The 19,411-nt window shown below is 38.1% G+C and overlaps 1 protein-coding gene across 2 annotated transcripts in view; it reads right to left on the bottom strand.

The window, feature by feature from the left end:
• wasla (WASP like actin nucleation promoting factor a) overlaps positions 1–8,529 on the bottom strand; it is a 33,613-nt gene extending 25,084 nt beyond the window's left edge. The window contains exon 1 of one of the 2 annotated variants that reach the window (XM_044355639.1): positions 7,880–8,529. In XM_044355639.1, the coding sequence (XP_044211574.1) occupies positions 7,880–7,984 (105 nt within the window). In that variant the 5' untranslated portion in view covers positions 7,985–8,529. The remainder of the gene's footprint in view (positions 1–7,879) is intronic. The other variant, XM_044355638.1, reaches the window with a different exon arrangement.
• Between the last annotated feature and the right edge of the window lie 10,882 nt (positions 8,530–19,411).

The raw sequence follows: 19,411 nt of genomic DNA, 5'->3' as shown, positions 1-19,411 counted from the left end.
GACCTTTTGAAAATCAGATTATGAGTCACACATGCAAATGTCTACACGGCGGATTCTCAATGTGAAGAATGAAATAAAATGACGTTTGACATTATTTCAAGGATGCTAAACGTCTGTTTTTTGAGTCATTTGTTGTCTTGATTTTGTACTGAAACACATCAGAAACACATACGAGTGATTTAACAACATTTGTGGCGTTTATCAGTTTTCTTTTAGTGATGCAAATTAAATTTACGAGCCGCCCAGAGCCATTGAACGCATCCTCAACTGTCTGTCTGTATAAATGAGAGCAGAGAAACATCATCTGCACTGATGTGGAGTTTAAATATGAGGCTGAAATTAACTAAAATCTAATCTGTAACTAAAACAAACTTAAAGCAAAATTAATATTCTGTTCACTGCATCATCATCATCATCATCATCATCGTCATCATCATGGCCGCCAGTTTACTGAGAGGATTTTATGATTTTTATTGGCATATTCTGGCGCAGCAGCAGCGTCGACACGTCAGCGGCAGTAAACAGCTGCTTCAGGGTGTTTCTGCAGCTTTCTGTCCAGCAGCGTGTTGTGTTGCAGCTGACACAGTAACATCACCTACTGCAGGCTGTAATGGACTGAGGTCATGTGACTGACGGTCAAAGAAAACCATTACTGGGCTCTAAAAACCTCTTTTGGTCTCCGTGTCTCAGTGTTTAGGATCGTTGTCTTGCTGTAAAATGTTCATTTATCCAACAGTGTTGAAGCTTCATTTCTGCAGGACAGGAAGCAAAGTGCAGCTGCTGTTTTGTGGTTTTTGAGGTTTGTTCAGAGGTCGTACAGCGTTAAATCCTCTGTGGCAGACAGTAACTCCAGCCCCGCTGTGGGGAAGGAAAGAGGAAATGCCACTAGGGCCGGTTTCCTCCTCTGTGATTTATGAGAGCGGGTCAGAAGAGCAGCAGGAAACACTTTTCACCATGAAAATCACTGCTCAGCATCACACAGGAAAGGTCAAAGGTCAGCCGTTTAAAAGCCTCATTTAGTAGGGCTGTGTAAATTCTCACCCAGGGAAAGTCTTCAGTTATAAACATGAAGACACGCCGAGTCTCTGCGAGCACGTTAGCGTCTGATAACGGCTCACTAACGACGTCACTGTCACATGATCACTTTTTAGATTGATTCCTGCCTTCTAGACAGACGCTGGTTTAACGTGTTGAAATTATTGATCAGATCGTCCGTCTGTAGGTTGACAGAAGATGTTAGATTGATTGTTTCAAATCTATCAAACCAAATCATTTAATACTTTTAGCTTCTGTAATGTGAAGATTTTGCTGCTTTTCATTATAAACCAAATATTCTGGGTTTTGGACGGTTTGTGGGACAAAATGAGACATTTTAAGATGTCAAACCAAATATAAACTATTAAACTAGAGCTGTAAAGGTTAGTCCATCGCCACAAAATTAAATCGCCAACTTTTCCAATGATCTATTAATCGTTTTAAGTCATTTTTTAAGAAAAAGATCTCCAAAATCGCTGATTCCCACTCATCAAATGTGAATATTTTCTGGTTTATTTAGTCCTCTCTGATATTAAACTGAAGATCTTTGAGTTGTGGACAAAATATAATAAAATAATGATCACAATAATCACAAATTTCAGTTAATTTAAGGAAAAAAATCCATTTACAGAGACTAGAACTTGCTATAAATTGATGAGTCAACATTTAGTCACTTTTAGCCTTTTTATATAAGTTCTGTTATTGCTTCATGTGATACTGGTTATTTACAGGAATCATCTGACTGGTTTTGCATCAAAAAAAACCCAGTAATTCTGATGTTTGTGAGTCGGCCGCTGAACAGCCGACGCTCAGCAGCAAAATGAACAAATCCACTTCCTGTTCACAACAGACGCTCGTTTGTTCTCTGGAGATGTTTTGTGACCTCGTGGTTCAGTAGAGCCGCCGCCGACGACGACGAGTCTCTCATGTCAAACTGTCCTTCAAAAAGCTCCGCCGAGGAGACGAAGAAGAAGAAGAAGATGACGGAGCGACCGCAGCGCAAGACCCCCCGCTCAGTGGCTGTTCTGCAGCTTTCAGTCATATCACATGATCCTCATCATCGGTTTTCCATTTTACTGAAGACTTAAAGCAGTTTAAAGATTCACTCTCACGGCCCCGTTTTGACCCGTTTTGCCTGATTAGACCTCGTCTCAGTGCTTGATTGACAAATAAATAACTTGGTATTATTTTATTTATAAAGCTGTTATTCAGCCGTCAGCAGCGTATCTATGTATGTACATGAAAAGGAAAGTTGCAAACAATTATGCTCTTTGCTCACAGAGTTCATGTTGTTGACTATGTGAAAGAAAAGTGAATAATAGTTTATCATTTGATGTATTTATTGTATATAATCATACATGTTTCAGATGGTGTTGAAGTTCAGTTTAGTGTTAGTGTGTGTGTGTGTGTGTGTTGTTAGTTCTTTGCTGTTGAAGATGAGTTGAACAGTTTATTCTGTTGTACTTTTATCTGAGCCAGTGATAAAAGATAAACTAGTTACGTAGATGTTTATGTGTAAATCTGATAAGCTTTTATGGGATAGTGCAGTTTGTCCTTAATTTGATACAGTAATAATGTCATAATGTCATAATGTCATATATGGTGGTGAAGACAGACTCTTCCTCGGTTAGTTGAACTTTTGACTTGTGTTTCTATCTGAGGGTTGCTGACCTGTAAGGTTAGTAAACAGATGTTTTAAGTTCTGTACAGTAATATTTAAGGGTTAAGAACCAACTTCTCAGACAAAGTAAAGAGAACTATGATGTTTTATACTTCTGATTATATTATTTGATCACATTATTTAAATCCTCTCTCTGTGTGTTTATTGAGTGATCAGCATTTCCTGTTACAACTGTACGTAAGGTTTTAACAGAGTGTAGTGAAATAACTTTTATGTATGTTGCTCCTTGTACTGGGAACCTACTATAAAATGAGTTACAGTCACTGGTTTCACTGGGCAGGTTTAAAGCTTTGCTGCATCATCATCTATCTGCCAGTGTCAGTGTCAGTGGGGTCACTGGGGTCACTGGGAGGTTTTTAACACCTCAAACTGTTTCTGGTTGTATTTCTATTATCGCTCATATTATAATTTTATTCTTATTGTATTATTTTTATTGACTAACGATAGGCTGTGATAGATCTGTCTGTATTACGCCCGACTCACACCGCCTACCTTCACCTGTGTGTGTCGGCGACCTCCCTGAACCGCTGCAGTCGACACACACGCCGTCGCTACCGTCTGTCTATACATTTAATTTATATTTAGTTTAGACAGGAAAGTGTGCTCGTATGTTTTTCATGTCTGACATATTCGACAGATGACGTAATGTTGCTGGTTTGATGTCAATGTGAGAACTGTTCGCTTCACGCAGAGAAAATAGGCTCAACGCTGAAACTCCAGATGACACGCCGCCGCAGCACGCCGACATGCAAAGCAAGAGGTTCCACGCACACGCACACACACACACGCACACACACACACACACACACACACACGCACACACACGCACACACACACACACACACGCGCACACACACACACACAGACACAGACACACACACACACACACACACACAGCTGAGGGAGGCGGTTCAGGCTTTAGTTGTTTTTAATGTTGTTTGTCTGAAACTTTATGTCGCTGCCTGTCTTGGCAGCCTGTCTTGGTCATGACACTCCTGCTTTTTTAATCTTAATGAGGTTTTCCTGATGATCAGTGTTACATCATAATAACAATAATAAACAAAAGAACACCTCCCTCATGCTCATATTTCTAATTATTATTGGTACATGAAGTCTCAGACCTCATGTCTGTGTCCTGTGAGGGTGTGCAGGCCTTTCAAGCTCATTCTTGACCTTGGTAAGCGGCGGCTGTTGACAAAAACAACGTGACCACGGCGTCCCCTCATCTCCTGGTGCGGTTGTTTTGTCAACTGCTGTTGACAGTCTTGCTGTAAAGGTCAAGACTTCACTTTCAAATCTCAGCACCGAGACGAGTTTTCAAAAACGTCCCGTAGAGCTGCGACGATTCATTCAATCCACAGAAAAAATAAGCAAACATGTTCTCAAACGTGATGATTTCATGCTTTATTCTCTGTGAAATATGATAATAATCTAATTTTCTTTGGGTTTTGTTAGTTGAGCAAAACAAGACAAACGAAGACATTCGCTTTGAAAATTATAAACATGTATTCTTCACAGTTTTCTAAAATGAATTAAGACTCTGCAGATTAATTGATGGAGAAAATAATAAATGAATCTTTACAAGTTGATTTTTAGACAGAAGCAGCTGATGGCAGTTTGTAGTAACAGAGTTTATTGTAATAAACTGTCAATGTTGTCTTAAATTGATCCTTATGGGACTGATTATGAATCTTAATTAGTGTCTCCTGCTAAACACTTTTAACAAAAGCAGGATTTTTGATCTGCAGTGAAACTAAACTGTCAGAGCAGGAACATTTAAATCCTAATAATCTGTTCATGGTTCAGAAACAAACTAACTAACTAACTAATATCTGTCAGTCATAAATCAAAACTGTCTAATTCAGTGCTTCCCCCAAAACTTCTCCTGTAATCTGCCTCCAGATGAACCCCCCACAGATCGGCTCCACAAAGCTGGATTAACAAATTAGACAGAGAACTTTAGGAAGATCTAATCTGATCTAATATCTTCTGAAACTGTCATAACGTTGAACAAACGATGATAGAAGATGTTTGAAGTTTTGATTTGCAGATTCAAACCTGCATCATCAGATTCAGCTTTTAATATTGTCACAGATATATTTGTGTAACTTTCTAATCCTGCTTTGTGAAATAAACCTCCATCTGTGTGTTTGTATTGAGGATGAGATGAAGTCGACTGTTTATCTGAGACGAACTCTAGTGACCGAAACGACGCTGGATTAAATTACACGTCACTTTAACAGCTGCAGCTCGTCCTGAGTGTGACAGAGAACTAGTGAGATACACTTGCAGACAGAGAGTCTGTGATTTAAAGCTCATTTATATTAATTTATTATAAAGTTACAGTTTCAGAAGGATTGGAGGTTAAAGAGCAAAACTACAGATATGCAGCAACAATAATCATGAATGAAAACAAGAAAACTTAACGATTAGTTGATTAATTGATTAGTTGCAAACGACTAAATTAATCTCCAACTATTTTAACAATTGATTATTGATTTTGAATAATGTTTTTATGAAAAAAAAAAAGTCAAATTCTCCGATTGCAGCTTCTTAAATGTGAATATTTTCTGGTTTCTTTGGTGCTTTTATGACAGTAAACTGAATATCGTTGAGTTATGAACAAAACAAACAATTTGAAGACGTCTTATTGACATTTTTCAGCATTTCTGACATTTTATGAACCAAACAAGTAATCAATTAATCGAGAAAATAATTAGCAGATTAATTGATAATTAAAATAATCATTAGTTGCAGCCCTAATAGACACACGGTGATGTAGAACAAAACACTGTAGCAGCACAATCTGCTGTTACATCATGTTTTTATGTTTAATGCAAACTATTTTGTGATAAATGCAAAACCAAAGTTATAAAAAAGTTGTATAATTTAATATTTAATTTGTGCAAAACCCTGTTTTATGTTCTCCGAGCACGCTGTCTAAATAAATGTCAAAATTATCATTTAAATCAGAAAATTATCTGATCAAAGAATGTCAACAATATTATGAATGTGACACAGAATCAGATATTTGACATTTTTAGATTCTCTGTGCTGTGGACACATTTCATCTGAACCAGTTAAAGCTGCTGTGGTTTTACATTCAGTCCTACTGGTCAAATCTACATAATCAGTCTGCGGTGACTTTAATTGATCGCTCTGTCCGCTGAGCTCAGGTGTTTTTTTTTACCCAACATGCAGCTTGCTTCTTACAGTTACAGACTCTGCAGGCTCAGCTGCTGACATTAAAACCTGCTGAGCCATCCGTGTGTGTGTCGACCTCACCGCATCAAAAAGTCCCACGAAACAGATCTCAAATAGATCGGATTTAACTGCAGTCTGGACGTGTTGTAAGTTTATGTTCCTATCTAAGAGTTTTGTGAGGTAGTTATGTTTTAGTGCTTATTTGCATGAGGATAAAAGTCTCAATCAGTGAAACAACATCCTGGTGCTTTTCAGTCTCCAGGAACTGATTTACAGTTAAAAGATTGAAGAGTCCTGTTTTCTGTTTAGTCGTGTTTAGTAGCTGAAGTGGCCCTGAAGTGGCCTCCGTGACAGCTGCTGAAAGCTTGAACTTGATAAATGCTGAGGACAAGAGTCCCACAGTTTCCTGTCCTATCAACATATGTCAAGGAAATACACAACCTTCCTTGATGAAGTAGAAGGAAACGCTGCACTAGGAACAGTTTGACAGATGACAACGTTTGGACATTTCTAACTGGTGGTCACAAAAAAAGGGTTATGACAGTTTTTAATACTATCTGGAAATGTTTTAAGGTTTTGAATTAGTCAGATGTTATGTTGTCCAACTACTTGAAATTCAGTGGCTTTACATAAATACATCTTAGATGCCAACTATTAAATTAATCACCAACTATTTTGATAATCTGTTATTCGTTTTGAGTCATTTTTTAAAAGAAGAAAAGTCCAAATTCCAGCTTCTCAAATATGAATATTTTCTGGTTTCTTTAGTCCTTTATGACAGTAAACTGAATATTTTTGGGTTGTGGACAAAACAAGACATTTGAGGACTTTTAGAAACAGCGATTGACATTTTTCACCATTTTCTGGACCAAACAACTAATTGATTAATCCAGAAAATGATCTACAGATTAACTGATCATGACAACAATCGTTAGCTGCAGCCTGAAACATGTTCACATTGCTAGTTTTGTGCAGCCAACAGTGCAGGTTAAAGAAAACCTGCAAATATTCACGTTTTAGGGACTAGAACTAGTTAACTGCATCAAAAATGTTGAGGATTAATGTTCTGCTGATCAAACAATCAATTAGCTCTAATTAACAGGTTTAATGCCGTTTGAATTACAAAAAATAAACAACACACGTGTCACTGATATAAACAAAAATTTAGTTTAGACAAAAGTTTATTAATTTCTGGATAGTGTATTAAAATTATTAACGTGCTGGTGTTGTTTATGTTTGGATTTAAGTGTTATTAAGTGTTTAAATTCCTGTCCATCCAATTCAGCTTTCAAGTTTTGACTTTTTATGAGGATCTTTAAACTAATGTTACGCGAAAGAAGCGGAGAAACAGACCAAACAAAGATACAAATACTACATAAACAGGTCGTTAAAAAGACTGGAACCTGGAACCGGTTTCAGGTTTTGAATTAGCCAGGTGTTATGTTTGCCTTAAACATGCCTGCATGTTATGCCTCTAACAGCTTCAGTGGATTTACATACTTGGTGACAACAACTATCACCCATCATCTTATCCATCCAGGCACCGAGCCAACTGCTAGTCACGTAAAAAAAACGAACATAAACGAAATAAACAATACAAAACTGACAAATTCAGAGTGTTCGCAGCTTTTAAGTTTTATCTGTTTGTCAAGACGTCTGGTTGAGGCTTTAAACTAATGTTATGCAAAATAAGCTGACAGATAGACCAAACAAATACGCAGATATGAATGAAAATACAGTGGAAAGGTCACTAAACAGGAGGGTCACAGATTTCGCTGTAACACCGGGCCGCAGTTTTAAACGCCACAGCGGTGTCAGGAGAGCTTTCTACTGCTTCATATCAGTGGAGAGAGGTACACTGGGAGGAAAAGTACACACTGTGGTTTACTCAAGGTGTTTGACTTAGTGGACCTGCACATACTTTGAGCCTGCAGGTGGTAAACAAACAGGGAAACTTACGGCGCATTTCCTGCCCAGGTAACCGAACAGGCATTCGTTCTCCTGCGGGGTCAAGAGGATGGAGCCGACGTTAGCAGCCCTGCGGGGCGGCGGGTGGCTGTTCATGGCTCCAAATTCTTCTAATTAACCCCAAAACGATGTGGTAATACCCGGTCGGGCTGAGCAAACACTGTTAATTACACAAAATCCATGCGGGCTCCGGTCCTTGTGGCCTGCAGCCGGATCATCTCCGCTGGCTGAGTCCGACTCCGGGCTGGAGGGCGGCGGCGAAGGAAGACGGGGAGTGTTTCCCGGGCTTGCACCTGCTTAAGAAAGGACCTTATCTCTTCTTTATGTTGTTAAATTAAAAATAAAGACCCCTTCTGTGTCTTTAGACGGATAAACGCTCAACTTTCAGTCGGAAACTCCAGCGGCTGCAGCGGCGATGCGTACATCCAACATGGCAGCGAGACGGCGCGCACCACTTTAAAGAGGGAGGAGAGGGGGATGTTGGTTTGGGAAAACTCTATAACTATCCTCTATAATGTGGATGACGGGGTGACGGCTGTGAACACACACATAGAAGGATAATATTCGATATTTACTTTAAGTCAAAAACTGTGTTGTATGTATGTTTTTGACTTAAAGTTGGCGAAAATGTCGTTGCTAACACAGAATGGTTCGGTCCGACGTGGCAGCAGGAATGCAGCTCTGCGGAGGGAATGGGAGGGGTGGGTGCAGTGTGACGTAACGCGGGGAGGAGCCAGATGGGCGACTTAAAAATGTAAATAAGATGCTTCTCATCATAAATTATTTATAAAATGTTAAATATTTTGTACATATGATGCCTTGTGTGTCATAATAAGTCATAAAGTACTCAAATTTTGAGCCACATAATTAATAATAACAGAATAGAGAGGGGGTGTTAAAAAAGTATTCAGATCCTTTACTTCAGTAAAAGTACCAATACAGGAATGTAAAAATACTCCTGCATGAAAAATCCTACTTTGGTTAAAGTACATAAGTATTATGAGCTTGATGTAGTTAAAGTATTGCAGTAAAAGTACATAAGTATTATGAGCTTGATGTAGTTAAAGTATAGCAGTAAAAGTCGTGGTTTGGTCCCTCTGACTGATATATTATTATATATGACATCATTAGATTATTAATAGTGAAGCATCAGTGTTAGAGCAGCATGTTACTGTTGTAGCTGCTGGAGGTGGAGCTAGTTTACACTACTTTATATACAGTTAGCTAGTTTAGTCCAGTGGTTCCCAACCTAGGGGTCGGGGCCCCTCCAAAGGGTCAGCAGATAAATCTGAGGGGTGGTGAGATGATTAATGGGAGAGGAAAGAAGAAAAAACAAAGTTCTGATACACAAATCTGTTTTCAGTTTTTGGACTTTTTCTCTAATCTTTGATTTTTGCTGAAATATTGGATCATTTGAACATTTATTGAAATGAAAGCATGTGAGAAGTTTAGAGGGAAAAATCACTATTTGGTGGAGCTGTTAACAACTCATAGACATGTGAAATGTGACCCCGACTACACACTGCTTTTTGTAAGACGTCAAAAGCCAAAAAGGTTGGAAACCACTGGTTTCATCTTTAACAATGTGTTGTATTTTAAAAGCTTGTTATATTATCCATTGTGTCAAATCTTCATCTGAAAAGTAACTAAAGCTGTCAAATAAATGTAGTGGAGTAGAAAGTACAATATTTCCCTCTGAAATGTAGAAAGTAGTATCACATGGAAATACTCAAGTAAAGTACAAGTACCTAAAAACTGTACTTAAGTTCAGTACTTGAGTAAATGTACTTAGTTACTTTCCACCACTGGTTGACGGACTGATAACCTACTTCAGTTCAAAAGAAGTATCCTGTTGTGGGTGTGACAAAGAAAGATGCAGCACAGAGACATCACACCAGCAAATGTTCCAATCCAGTAGGGGTTGGGAACCACTGCTGAGGTGTTTTCTGACTTGTTTTTCCTTCTAAACAACAGCCACTGGATCATCTCCATTAGTTCACAGATGAGACTGAGGCTCCTGAGTGATGCTACTGTACAAATAGTGCAGCAGACAACTCTACCACCTTACAAGAATACAGCTGTGTTGTAGAATCACCATCATTTCACACTATTTTTAAGAGGAAGAACCCAACCAGTCAAGGCAGATGGCCACCCACCTAGAGCTTGGTTCTACTTGAGGTTTCTTCCCGTTAAAGTGAAGTTTTTCCTTGCTGTCATCAAGTGCTGCTCATGGAGGAATGTTGAACCTCTGTAAAATAAAGAGTACGGTCTAGACCTGCCCTATGTGAAAACTGCCTTGAGATAACTTCTCTTGTGATTTGGCGCTATATAAATAAAATTGAACTGAATAGGAAGAATTGTCACGTTTGTGGCAAGAGAGCGGTTTAGTTTGTTTAGAAACGGCTCCAAAGACAAACAACAGCGTCAAGTTTTCAGTCTCTGTGAAAGTATTTCTGTGTCAGGAAGAGACCACCATGCATGCACGAGGACGCGGGTCTGTTGACGCTGCTCTGCTAGCTTGTTGTGCTACATATCACAAAGTCTTGACTTTGTACTTTGACTGTGTACAATGTCTGTGTGAAACTCTGATTAAACATGTCATCCAGTGCAGCGGTGTGACTCACAGATGTGTTTTTAATAGTTTCTGGACAACAACGGAGGAATAAGATATATCACACACACAATACTTGTTAGTAGATCAGTTCATTGTTGGTTTGGATCCAAACATGAAGAAAATCATCAGACACTCTATTCTGACTTGAAGTCATGACAAATAACGCTTTCATTGTGTGTTCAGCGGTTCTTTCGTCAGTGTTACAGTGTGCAGGTAAAAGTCTTGACACTCACACTTCATCAGAATAAATAACATCAGGAGGAGGGTTGTGAATGCGGCGGTGACAGATGGACAGACGGTGGCTGGTGTCCTGCAGGTCCTGCCTGCCTGCTGCAGTGTTAAAGCCTGTCAGCAGCATTAACACCAACACTAATCTGTAAAGCAGCTGCCTCTACACTCTGCTGTATGAAACACTGAGCAGAGGCCAAACAGGAGGAGTTAAAGGACCATCCACAAATATCCAGTGGTGGAAGAAGGACTCAGATCCTTTATTTAAGTAAAAATACTTAATTACAAGTAAAAATCCTGCATTTAAATTCCTACTTAAGTAAAGTATTACCAGCTAAATGTACTTAAAGGACCAGTGTGTAGGATTTAGTGGCATCTAGTGGTGAGGTTGCAGATTGCAACAAACTGAGTGTGTAGGAGAACCTACAGTGGCTGTGAAACTCATGAAAAATGTGAAGGACTCTCTCTAGAGCCAGTGTTTGGTTTGTCCATTGAGGGCTACTGTAGAAACACGGCGGTGCAATCTCTGTAGATATAAAGGATTCATTCTAAGGTAAAGAAAACACAAAAATTCTTATTTTCAGCTGATTATTCACTAATTAAACATACTTATGAATATTATATTCCATTTATGCCACTAAATTCTACACACTGCACCTTTAAAGTACTAAAGTAAAAGTACTAATTTTGCAGAAAATTGGGCTGTGACTGATATATTAAATAAACTTAAACGCACAATATGTAATTTCAGCTGCTAGGGGTCTCATTCAAAACAATAACAAAAGAAGGAGTGTGATGACGGTGTGAAGTAGCAAGGGATCATGGGAGTTGTTGTCTTCGTTGTTAAATAACCAGCTTCTCCGGGATAGGATTACTCCAGTGTTCATCATTCGCAGAGGTCTCCTCCTCTCCAGAACAAACGTACACACAGATTAAAATACTTAAAAATACTAATTAAAACTGTTTCACCTAAAAAAATCAATATTTCTCCACCGATGTTTGGTGACCACCGGACTTCCTGGAGGGGCTGTTAGCCGAGCTGCTGCTAACGTTTGTCCAGTTTATTTCTCTGATAACTTAAGATCCAGACGTCCAATGACTAAAATCCTTCTTCTGGCTAAAAGATATAGTTAAAAACCACCTAAATTTATCATGAAAATGTGGCTTAAAACTGAATAAAAGTCCATTTATAACAGTTTGTGTGGAACAACCACAACGCTGATGTATTATCTTGTATGTGTGTAAGTTACTCTTTGGTAGACGCCATTGTAGCGGACAAACACAGCGCCGCCGTATGCATCTGGTGCGTGTTTACTCTTTGGTAGAGGAGGTATGACGCCATCGACAGGCGACCAAATGAAACGGTCCGTTACTTTGATTAAATTACAGATTTCTCTGGGTTTGATAATGTAAGTACACAACTCAACAACATATATAACATAGGTCTAGTTGTTTATAGACATTTTAATGTGGAATAATTACATATTATAGCTTTAAAGTACTAAAGTAAAAGTACTAATTTTGTAGAAAATTGGGCTGTGACTCATATATTAAATAAGTTGAACAGAGTACATTATTAATATTGATGAGTTGATGCATCAGCAGCATTTTACTGTTGTAGCTGCTTGAGGTGGAGCCGGTTTGACCTGATTTATGAGGGTCACAAGATAAATCTTAGAGGTCTTGAGATGATAGATCGGGCAGAGAAGAAGAATAAAACAGCAGTCGAGGTAAAAATGTGAAGTCTGTACTGAGGGTGGCGTTAGAGGAAAGGTCACAGGGTCGTTTGAATCTAAAGAGTTCATCCTCCGGGGAGCAGGTTCATAGTTTAAGCTGATTTTATTTTATACACACCTGTGAAAGCCGACTGTGTTTATGGATTTTAACAGTTGTTGTTTTTCCAGCAGAACAGACACTGAGATCGATTTAATCCTCTGCTCTCTTCCCCTTGTCTCGTTCCAGTGTTTCTCAGGTGTGTGAAGCTGCTGTGAGGAAGTTGTTCTGTCAGATTTCTCTCTTTTCTTTCCTTCAGGATTCCTGTAATTTCCCAGAAAATCTTTCCACATCCTCCAGGAGAAGGTCTTGTTATTTTAGACACAGAGTCACCTCTTTCACAATACCTGGTATTATGTTTTGTGTATCGATGTATTTAACCAGCAGCCCCACTAGATGGCGTTAGACACTGCTGTCCAGCCTCACCTCTCCTCTGGTTTCACCCAAACTGAACACAGAGCTGCAACATCCAATCACAGCTGAGACAAAAGGTTTGTGACTTCACATCAGATGAACCTACTGGAAGAAGTACTGAGACATTCAAAATCTTATTTAAGTAAAAGTACTTGTGATGTAAACTGGCCTCAGTCAGTGCTATATTTATTATATAGAGAGAGATAGAGAGAGAGAGAGAGATACAATTCCTATTAAAAGTATTCATGCTTCTTGGAATTTTTCATGTTTTATCGTTTCACAACATGGAGTCAAAGAGGATTTAATGAGGCTTTTTTATTACAGGGAAATAAAACTGATCTCTATGTAACCATTGACTCTTGCGTTGTGTTGTAAGGAAGAGGCTCCTCCGGTCAATTGTGACGCTAACTCACAAATTAAATAACAGAATTGTGTTACCATGCTGTACAAAAAGTCCAAACTGATAAACAAACTTCAAAAAGGAGTGCACAACGTCGCTTACCTCTCCCATGAAGTATGACAACAAAAGGGGAGGGGTAAAGGTGGGGGACATCATTTATTGTACAGTGAACTAAGCCTTAAATGTATAAGTTATTAACAATCAATAACAAACTGTGACATGTAAGTTTAAAAAAGAGTAAATTATAACAAACTTTAGTTTGGGTCAATAATCCAACAAGAAAATAAAGAAAATGACACTAAAACTGGGTTAAAACACCTGCTTGTCTTGAAAACCTTTCAGTATTTGAAGGTTTATTTTGTACAGTTCAGCTTCATTTCTGAAACTTCTGCAACTCACAGATGAATTTTATCTCAGTCAGTTACTTTCCACTGAATCCAGTAAATGAGGAGTTGAGAGATTTGTCGTCATCTTGTCATCTTTTGGTGACAACTTGTTTCTTTCTTTGATAAATGAGGATGCATTTGACCAATCAGATGGTCTGTTTATACCCCACACAAACCCACAGTACACACAAGCATTGATACAATGTTTCAAAAAATATAATTTTAACAAAAGATTTGTATAAATAAACTTAAAACATAAAAAGCAGTTGAATAATTAGCTTTAGAATCGAATACAATACTGTTATATTTAAGACACTATTCCATCAAAATGTTGATATTTTTACTTCAGTAAAGGTTCTGATGACTATTTCTACCAAAATGAACTGAAATTCACTCATCTGTAAAACAAAAAGCTTCAGACAAAAGAAACCAGCATCTGTAATGTGACCCTCTTCCCAGAATCCTCCTCTGTGGCCCAGACATACCCGCGGCTCTTTTCCCTCATGTCTGTGAGTGTAATCGAATCAATACTGCTGCAGAACGGCATGATGGGAGTCATCATGTCTGTGTTGTTTCCTGTGCAGACGTTCATGGACAGATCTGAGAGTGTCCATGGCAGCGCTGCACAGTGCGTCCGACCTGATGACCGACCTGACATGATGAACACAATATAGATCTGTGTGGCTGCTGATGCTAAAACTGAGCAACTCTGTCACACTGACATGTGGTTATTGGTCATTTTGGTATTATTGTATGATACATTTGCTATATTAAAGGATAACACTGGTGATTTTCTCTGTTTTTCTTATGGAAAGTATTTCTGTATCAGGAAGAGGCCGCCGTGCATGCATGAAGACGCCAGTCTGTCGACGCCGTTCTGCTAGCTTGTTGTGCTACGTATCACAAAGGCTGTGTCCCAAATCACATACTTCTGTTAGTACACTTTCATGTAGTACACTGTGTACACTATATATTACTGGCGTAGTGCATGAATTTTGACAGGGTAGTGTTGTCTCAAATCAAATACAGCTGTTATGCACTTACCAGAAAAATGACGATCGCAAATTAGCATTAGCTAGCGTTAGCATTCATGTTATTGTTCGCGCTACTAAATCATTACAGACTGCTAAATTAACCCAAAAAACATACTGATGGCTTATATCCAACAACAGTATAGTGGTGCTTAGTGCTAAAAAACACATGTATAACTTACATTTGTATAATGTGGTGATGTTCACCGTAGTTACAACGTACCTGGCTGCCATTTCCAGTTTGAAAAGTGGTTCCTCCCCTTCCGCTACGTAGCCAAGATGGCGACCATTGAGGGCGAGAAGTGTCCATAGTTCAACAATCAACTTTTTGACTGTTTTGAGTGCACCATCCGGGTTCTCACAGTGCGCTGCATTTCCCATAATTCTCAGTGTGAACGCACTTATGCACTCAAGATGTTATGTGTAAGTACAGAAGTATGAGATTTGAGATACAGCAAAAGTCTTGACTTTGTACTAAATCCCTTTGATAAATTTACAATGTCTGTGTCAGAGTCTGATCAGTACGACAAGAATGAAACCGTGTCTCCGTCCATGCTCAGTGGCGTCTTCCTGACATGGAAATACTTTTCAGAGAATGAAAACTTGATGCTGTTATTAGTCTTTGGAGCCGTTTCTAAACAAACTATTGTGACTAAACTCTTCATAATGAAGGAACATGTCACCCAGTGCAGTGATGTGACTCACTGATGTGTTTTTAATAGTTTATGAACAACAATGGAGGTCTACAGCACAGAGGAATAAGATATATCAGGCTTTGATACACACACAATACTTGTTAGTAGATCAGTTCATTGTTGGTTTGGATCCAAACATGAGATTTGTTGACAAGAAGAAAAATACGTTGGAATAAAGTCAAGTCCCTGTATGGTGAGTAGAAACTGCAGAAATTTTTGTGGAAAAAACAGCTCTAGAGTCACACTAGTGTGTCTGTGGGGCACTAATGTTCATTTCACACCAGAAAACTATATACAGAGATCAATAAATACAAAATTTTACATTTCAGGCACATTTGTGCTGTTTTAATGTGTCCAAATGTGTGTGAAGACCTGTAGAGTGAATTTGGATGGATTGGTTAGATAACAATTTGTTTATACTTGGAGTTTTATGAGGTTACGTTTTATCTGTTCATCTAAAATACAGCTTAATGCAGGTGTGAAAGCTTGCATGCGAGCTCCTTCTAGATAAATACTTTGACTGATAACAAAGTTTTATGGAAACCAGCCCTTCCTCTTCCCCTCCGGCTCTGTCATCCAGAACCAACATCGACCCGCTCTGCTCAGCACTTCCAATATTTCTACAGCTGACAGGAAGGGCTTCTCCTCCGCCTGCTGCGGTTTGTCTGCACTGTAAAAATGTGCAGTAAAATTTCACATCATTTTACACGCATTTCACATTTTAAAATTATTATAAGTTTACAGTTTAATTTACAGTACAGGTTGTTAGATTTGCTGCCAACAGTTAATCTTTCTTTAAAAATAAGGTCAATACTCATTATTTTATTTATTTATTTATTTTTTTACAAGGTTCTGTTACAATACACAATACACCAATAATTTTTTTCATATTCAACCCAACAACCTCAAAACAAAAGTCTTTCTGTTACAGATAGGATCAATGTCAGTCACCATACGACAATAATGTATTTTTACATGGTTGTGTTTGTGAAAATACTTTAAAAATAGAATATTATGTGTAAATCCCGTAATGCCACTAAAGTGACAAAAGTCTTTCTTTTAAAAATTTAAGTCAAATGATGGTGATTCTGTATTTTTACAAGACTGTGTTAACAGGAAATACACTGAAATGTAATTTTACTGTTGAATTTGAAGTTATGGAGATGAACTTGTGGCTGAAAAACAAGTTAGAAAACCAACCACTTCAAAAGCCTCTCGTCCTACAGTCCTCTACTGGATTGGAACATTTGCTAGCAACAAAATTATAATAATTATAGAATTATAATAATTATATAACTTTGCAGGCTATTTGTACAGTAATTATCCTGAAGTTGGCGTGACCTCTGTGTGCTGCATCTCTCTTTGTCACACCCACAACAGCATCCTCCTTTTGAACTGAAGACCTGTTATTACATTTGCACATTACATGTAATGTTCATACTGCTCATACTGTTCATACTGTTTATACTGTTCATACTGCTCATACTGTTTATACCGTTCAACTGTTTATACTGTTCATACTGTTTATACTGTTTATACCGTTCAACTGTTTATACTGTTCATACTGTTTATACTGTTTATACTGTTCATACTGCTCATACTGTTTATACCGTTCAACTGTTCATACTGTTTATACTGTTTATACTGTTCATACTGTTTATACTGTTTATACCGTTCAACTGTTTATACTGTTCATACTGTTTATACTGTTTATACTGTTCATACTGCTCATACTGTTTATACCGTTCAACTGTTCATACTGTTTATACTGTTCATACTGCTCATACTGTTTATACCGTTCAACTGTTCATACTGTTTATACTGTTCATACTGTTCATACTGTTTATACTGTTCATACTGCTCATACTGTTTATACCGTTCAACTGTTCATACTGTTTATACTGTTCATACTGTTCATACTGTTTATACTGTTTATACTGTTCATACTGTTTATACTGTTCATACTGTTCATACTGCTCATACTGTTTATACCGTTCAACTGTTTATACTGTTTATACTGTTCATACTGTTTATACTGTTTATACTGTTTATACTGTTTATACTGTTCATACTGTTTATACTGTTTATACTGTTTATACTGTTCATACTGTTTATACTGTTTATACTGTTCATACTGTTTATACCGTTCAACTGTTTATACTGCTCATACTGTTTATACTGTTTATACCGTTCAACTGTTTATACTGTTCATACTGTTTATACCGTTCAACTGTTTATACTGTTCACACTGTTTATACTGTTCATACTGTTCATACTGTTTATACTGTTTATACTGTTCATACTGTTTATACTGTTTATACTGTTCATACTGTTTATACTGTTCATACTGCTCATACTGTTTATACCGTTCAACTGTTTATACTGTTCATACTGTTTATACTGTTCATACTGTTCATACTGTTCATACTGTTCATACTGTTCAACTGTTTGTACTGTTTATACCGTTCAACTGTTTATACTGTTCATACTGTTTATACTGTTCATACTGTTTATACCGTTCATACTGTTCAATTGTTTAAACTGTTCATACTGTTCAACTGTTTGTACTGTTTATACCGTTCAACTGTTTATACTGTTCGTACTGTTTATACTGTTCATACTGTACGTACTGTTCATACTGTTTATACTGTTCATACTGTTCAACTGTTCATGCTGTTCATACTGTTCATACTGTTCATACTGTTTATACTGTTCATACTGTTTATACTGTTCACAGTGGAGGTGACCTGATGAATTATGAATTATTATTTGCATGAAATTAAACATTTTCAGCGTTCATCCATTCCCTTTCTCTCTACCACGAGTCGATAGAGTGGGCGTTCATCCTTCAGACAGTTTCCTTTACCATCAGCAGTTCCTGTCCAGCTGTTTGTTCAGTTGAAGGAATGTGCTTTGATTTGATCTGCGGCTCACGTAAGCTACTCGCTGTTATGTTCAGGTGATATCGCGTGACGGCCGATACAAAGTCAGCTTTAGCGTCGAGTCTCTCTGTTTGTGTGGCCATAAACTGATGATTCTGGACATTTCTGCGGTGCTGATGTGGAGGAGCGGCTGTACTGAGTGTCGGATCATAATCCTCCAGATGTTTCCTGAGCTGGAAGGATTCAGATAGATGAGAGAACACCTCTCCCATGGTCACTACGATGCCGGAAATCAAGGCCGTAGCTGCCAATAAAGACACTGAGGTCATGTCCTATCAAGTGTTTTTGTTAATTTAGGCAGCTTGAGGGGAGAAAACCTCTACAATTAAAACTAACACTTGATTGTTTATTTAAATACTACAAAAATACTACAAAATCAAAATTGGGAACAACAAAGAAAATCCAAGTGAGAGGCCAACTGATTTATAGTTATATAATGAGTAACACTTATAGATTAATTTATGTTTTTTAAGTCCAATGAACACAACAAACTCCCCTCATACACTCATAAAATACCAGTCTGTATTCCTTAAACCATCCTTATATCACTAATGAAATAAAAAAAAATGTGATTTTGCTGTATTGCAGAAGTACTATTAAATCCCAGTGCCTGGTAGAAACATTTCAATAATTCATGAAGGTATGGTGCTTTGCCAGCAGGTGTGTAAAATATGCAGGATCCTCTGCCAACAAGTTGGTCTGAGCAGAAGGACAAAACAGTGAATATAATCTACATAATCCACGAGAGGCTTCTGCAATCTGCAATCTGGACGCATCATTCTGTTCCTTTACATTTGAACTTTTGTTTGTTTTTCTCTGACTGTTTTGCAGCTTTAGGCCGTATTCAGACCAAATCAGACCGGACTGCGGCTGGAAAGTTGAGCCACAGTCAACTTTTGGAGAAACGTAACCTGATGTCACTGCGGCTGAGGGCTGCGGTGGCCAATCACACCCGGAGATCAGACTGATCAAAGTTGTAAACTCTGCCATGAGGGAGCACAAAGACGTTACTAGGAGGAGGAGAGGACATTTCCCTTCGC

The sequence above is a fragment of the Thunnus albacares genome, chromosome 7, assembly GCF_914725855.1.
Source record: "Thunnus albacares chromosome 7, fThuAlb1.1, whole genome shotgun sequence".
NCBI classification, from domain to species: domain Eukaryota; kingdom Metazoa; phylum Chordata; class Actinopteri; order Scombriformes; family Scombridae; genus Thunnus; species Thunnus albacares.
The sequence above is the reverse complement of the archived record's forward strand: the minus strand, read 5'-3'. Positions and strand labels throughout refer to the sequence as shown.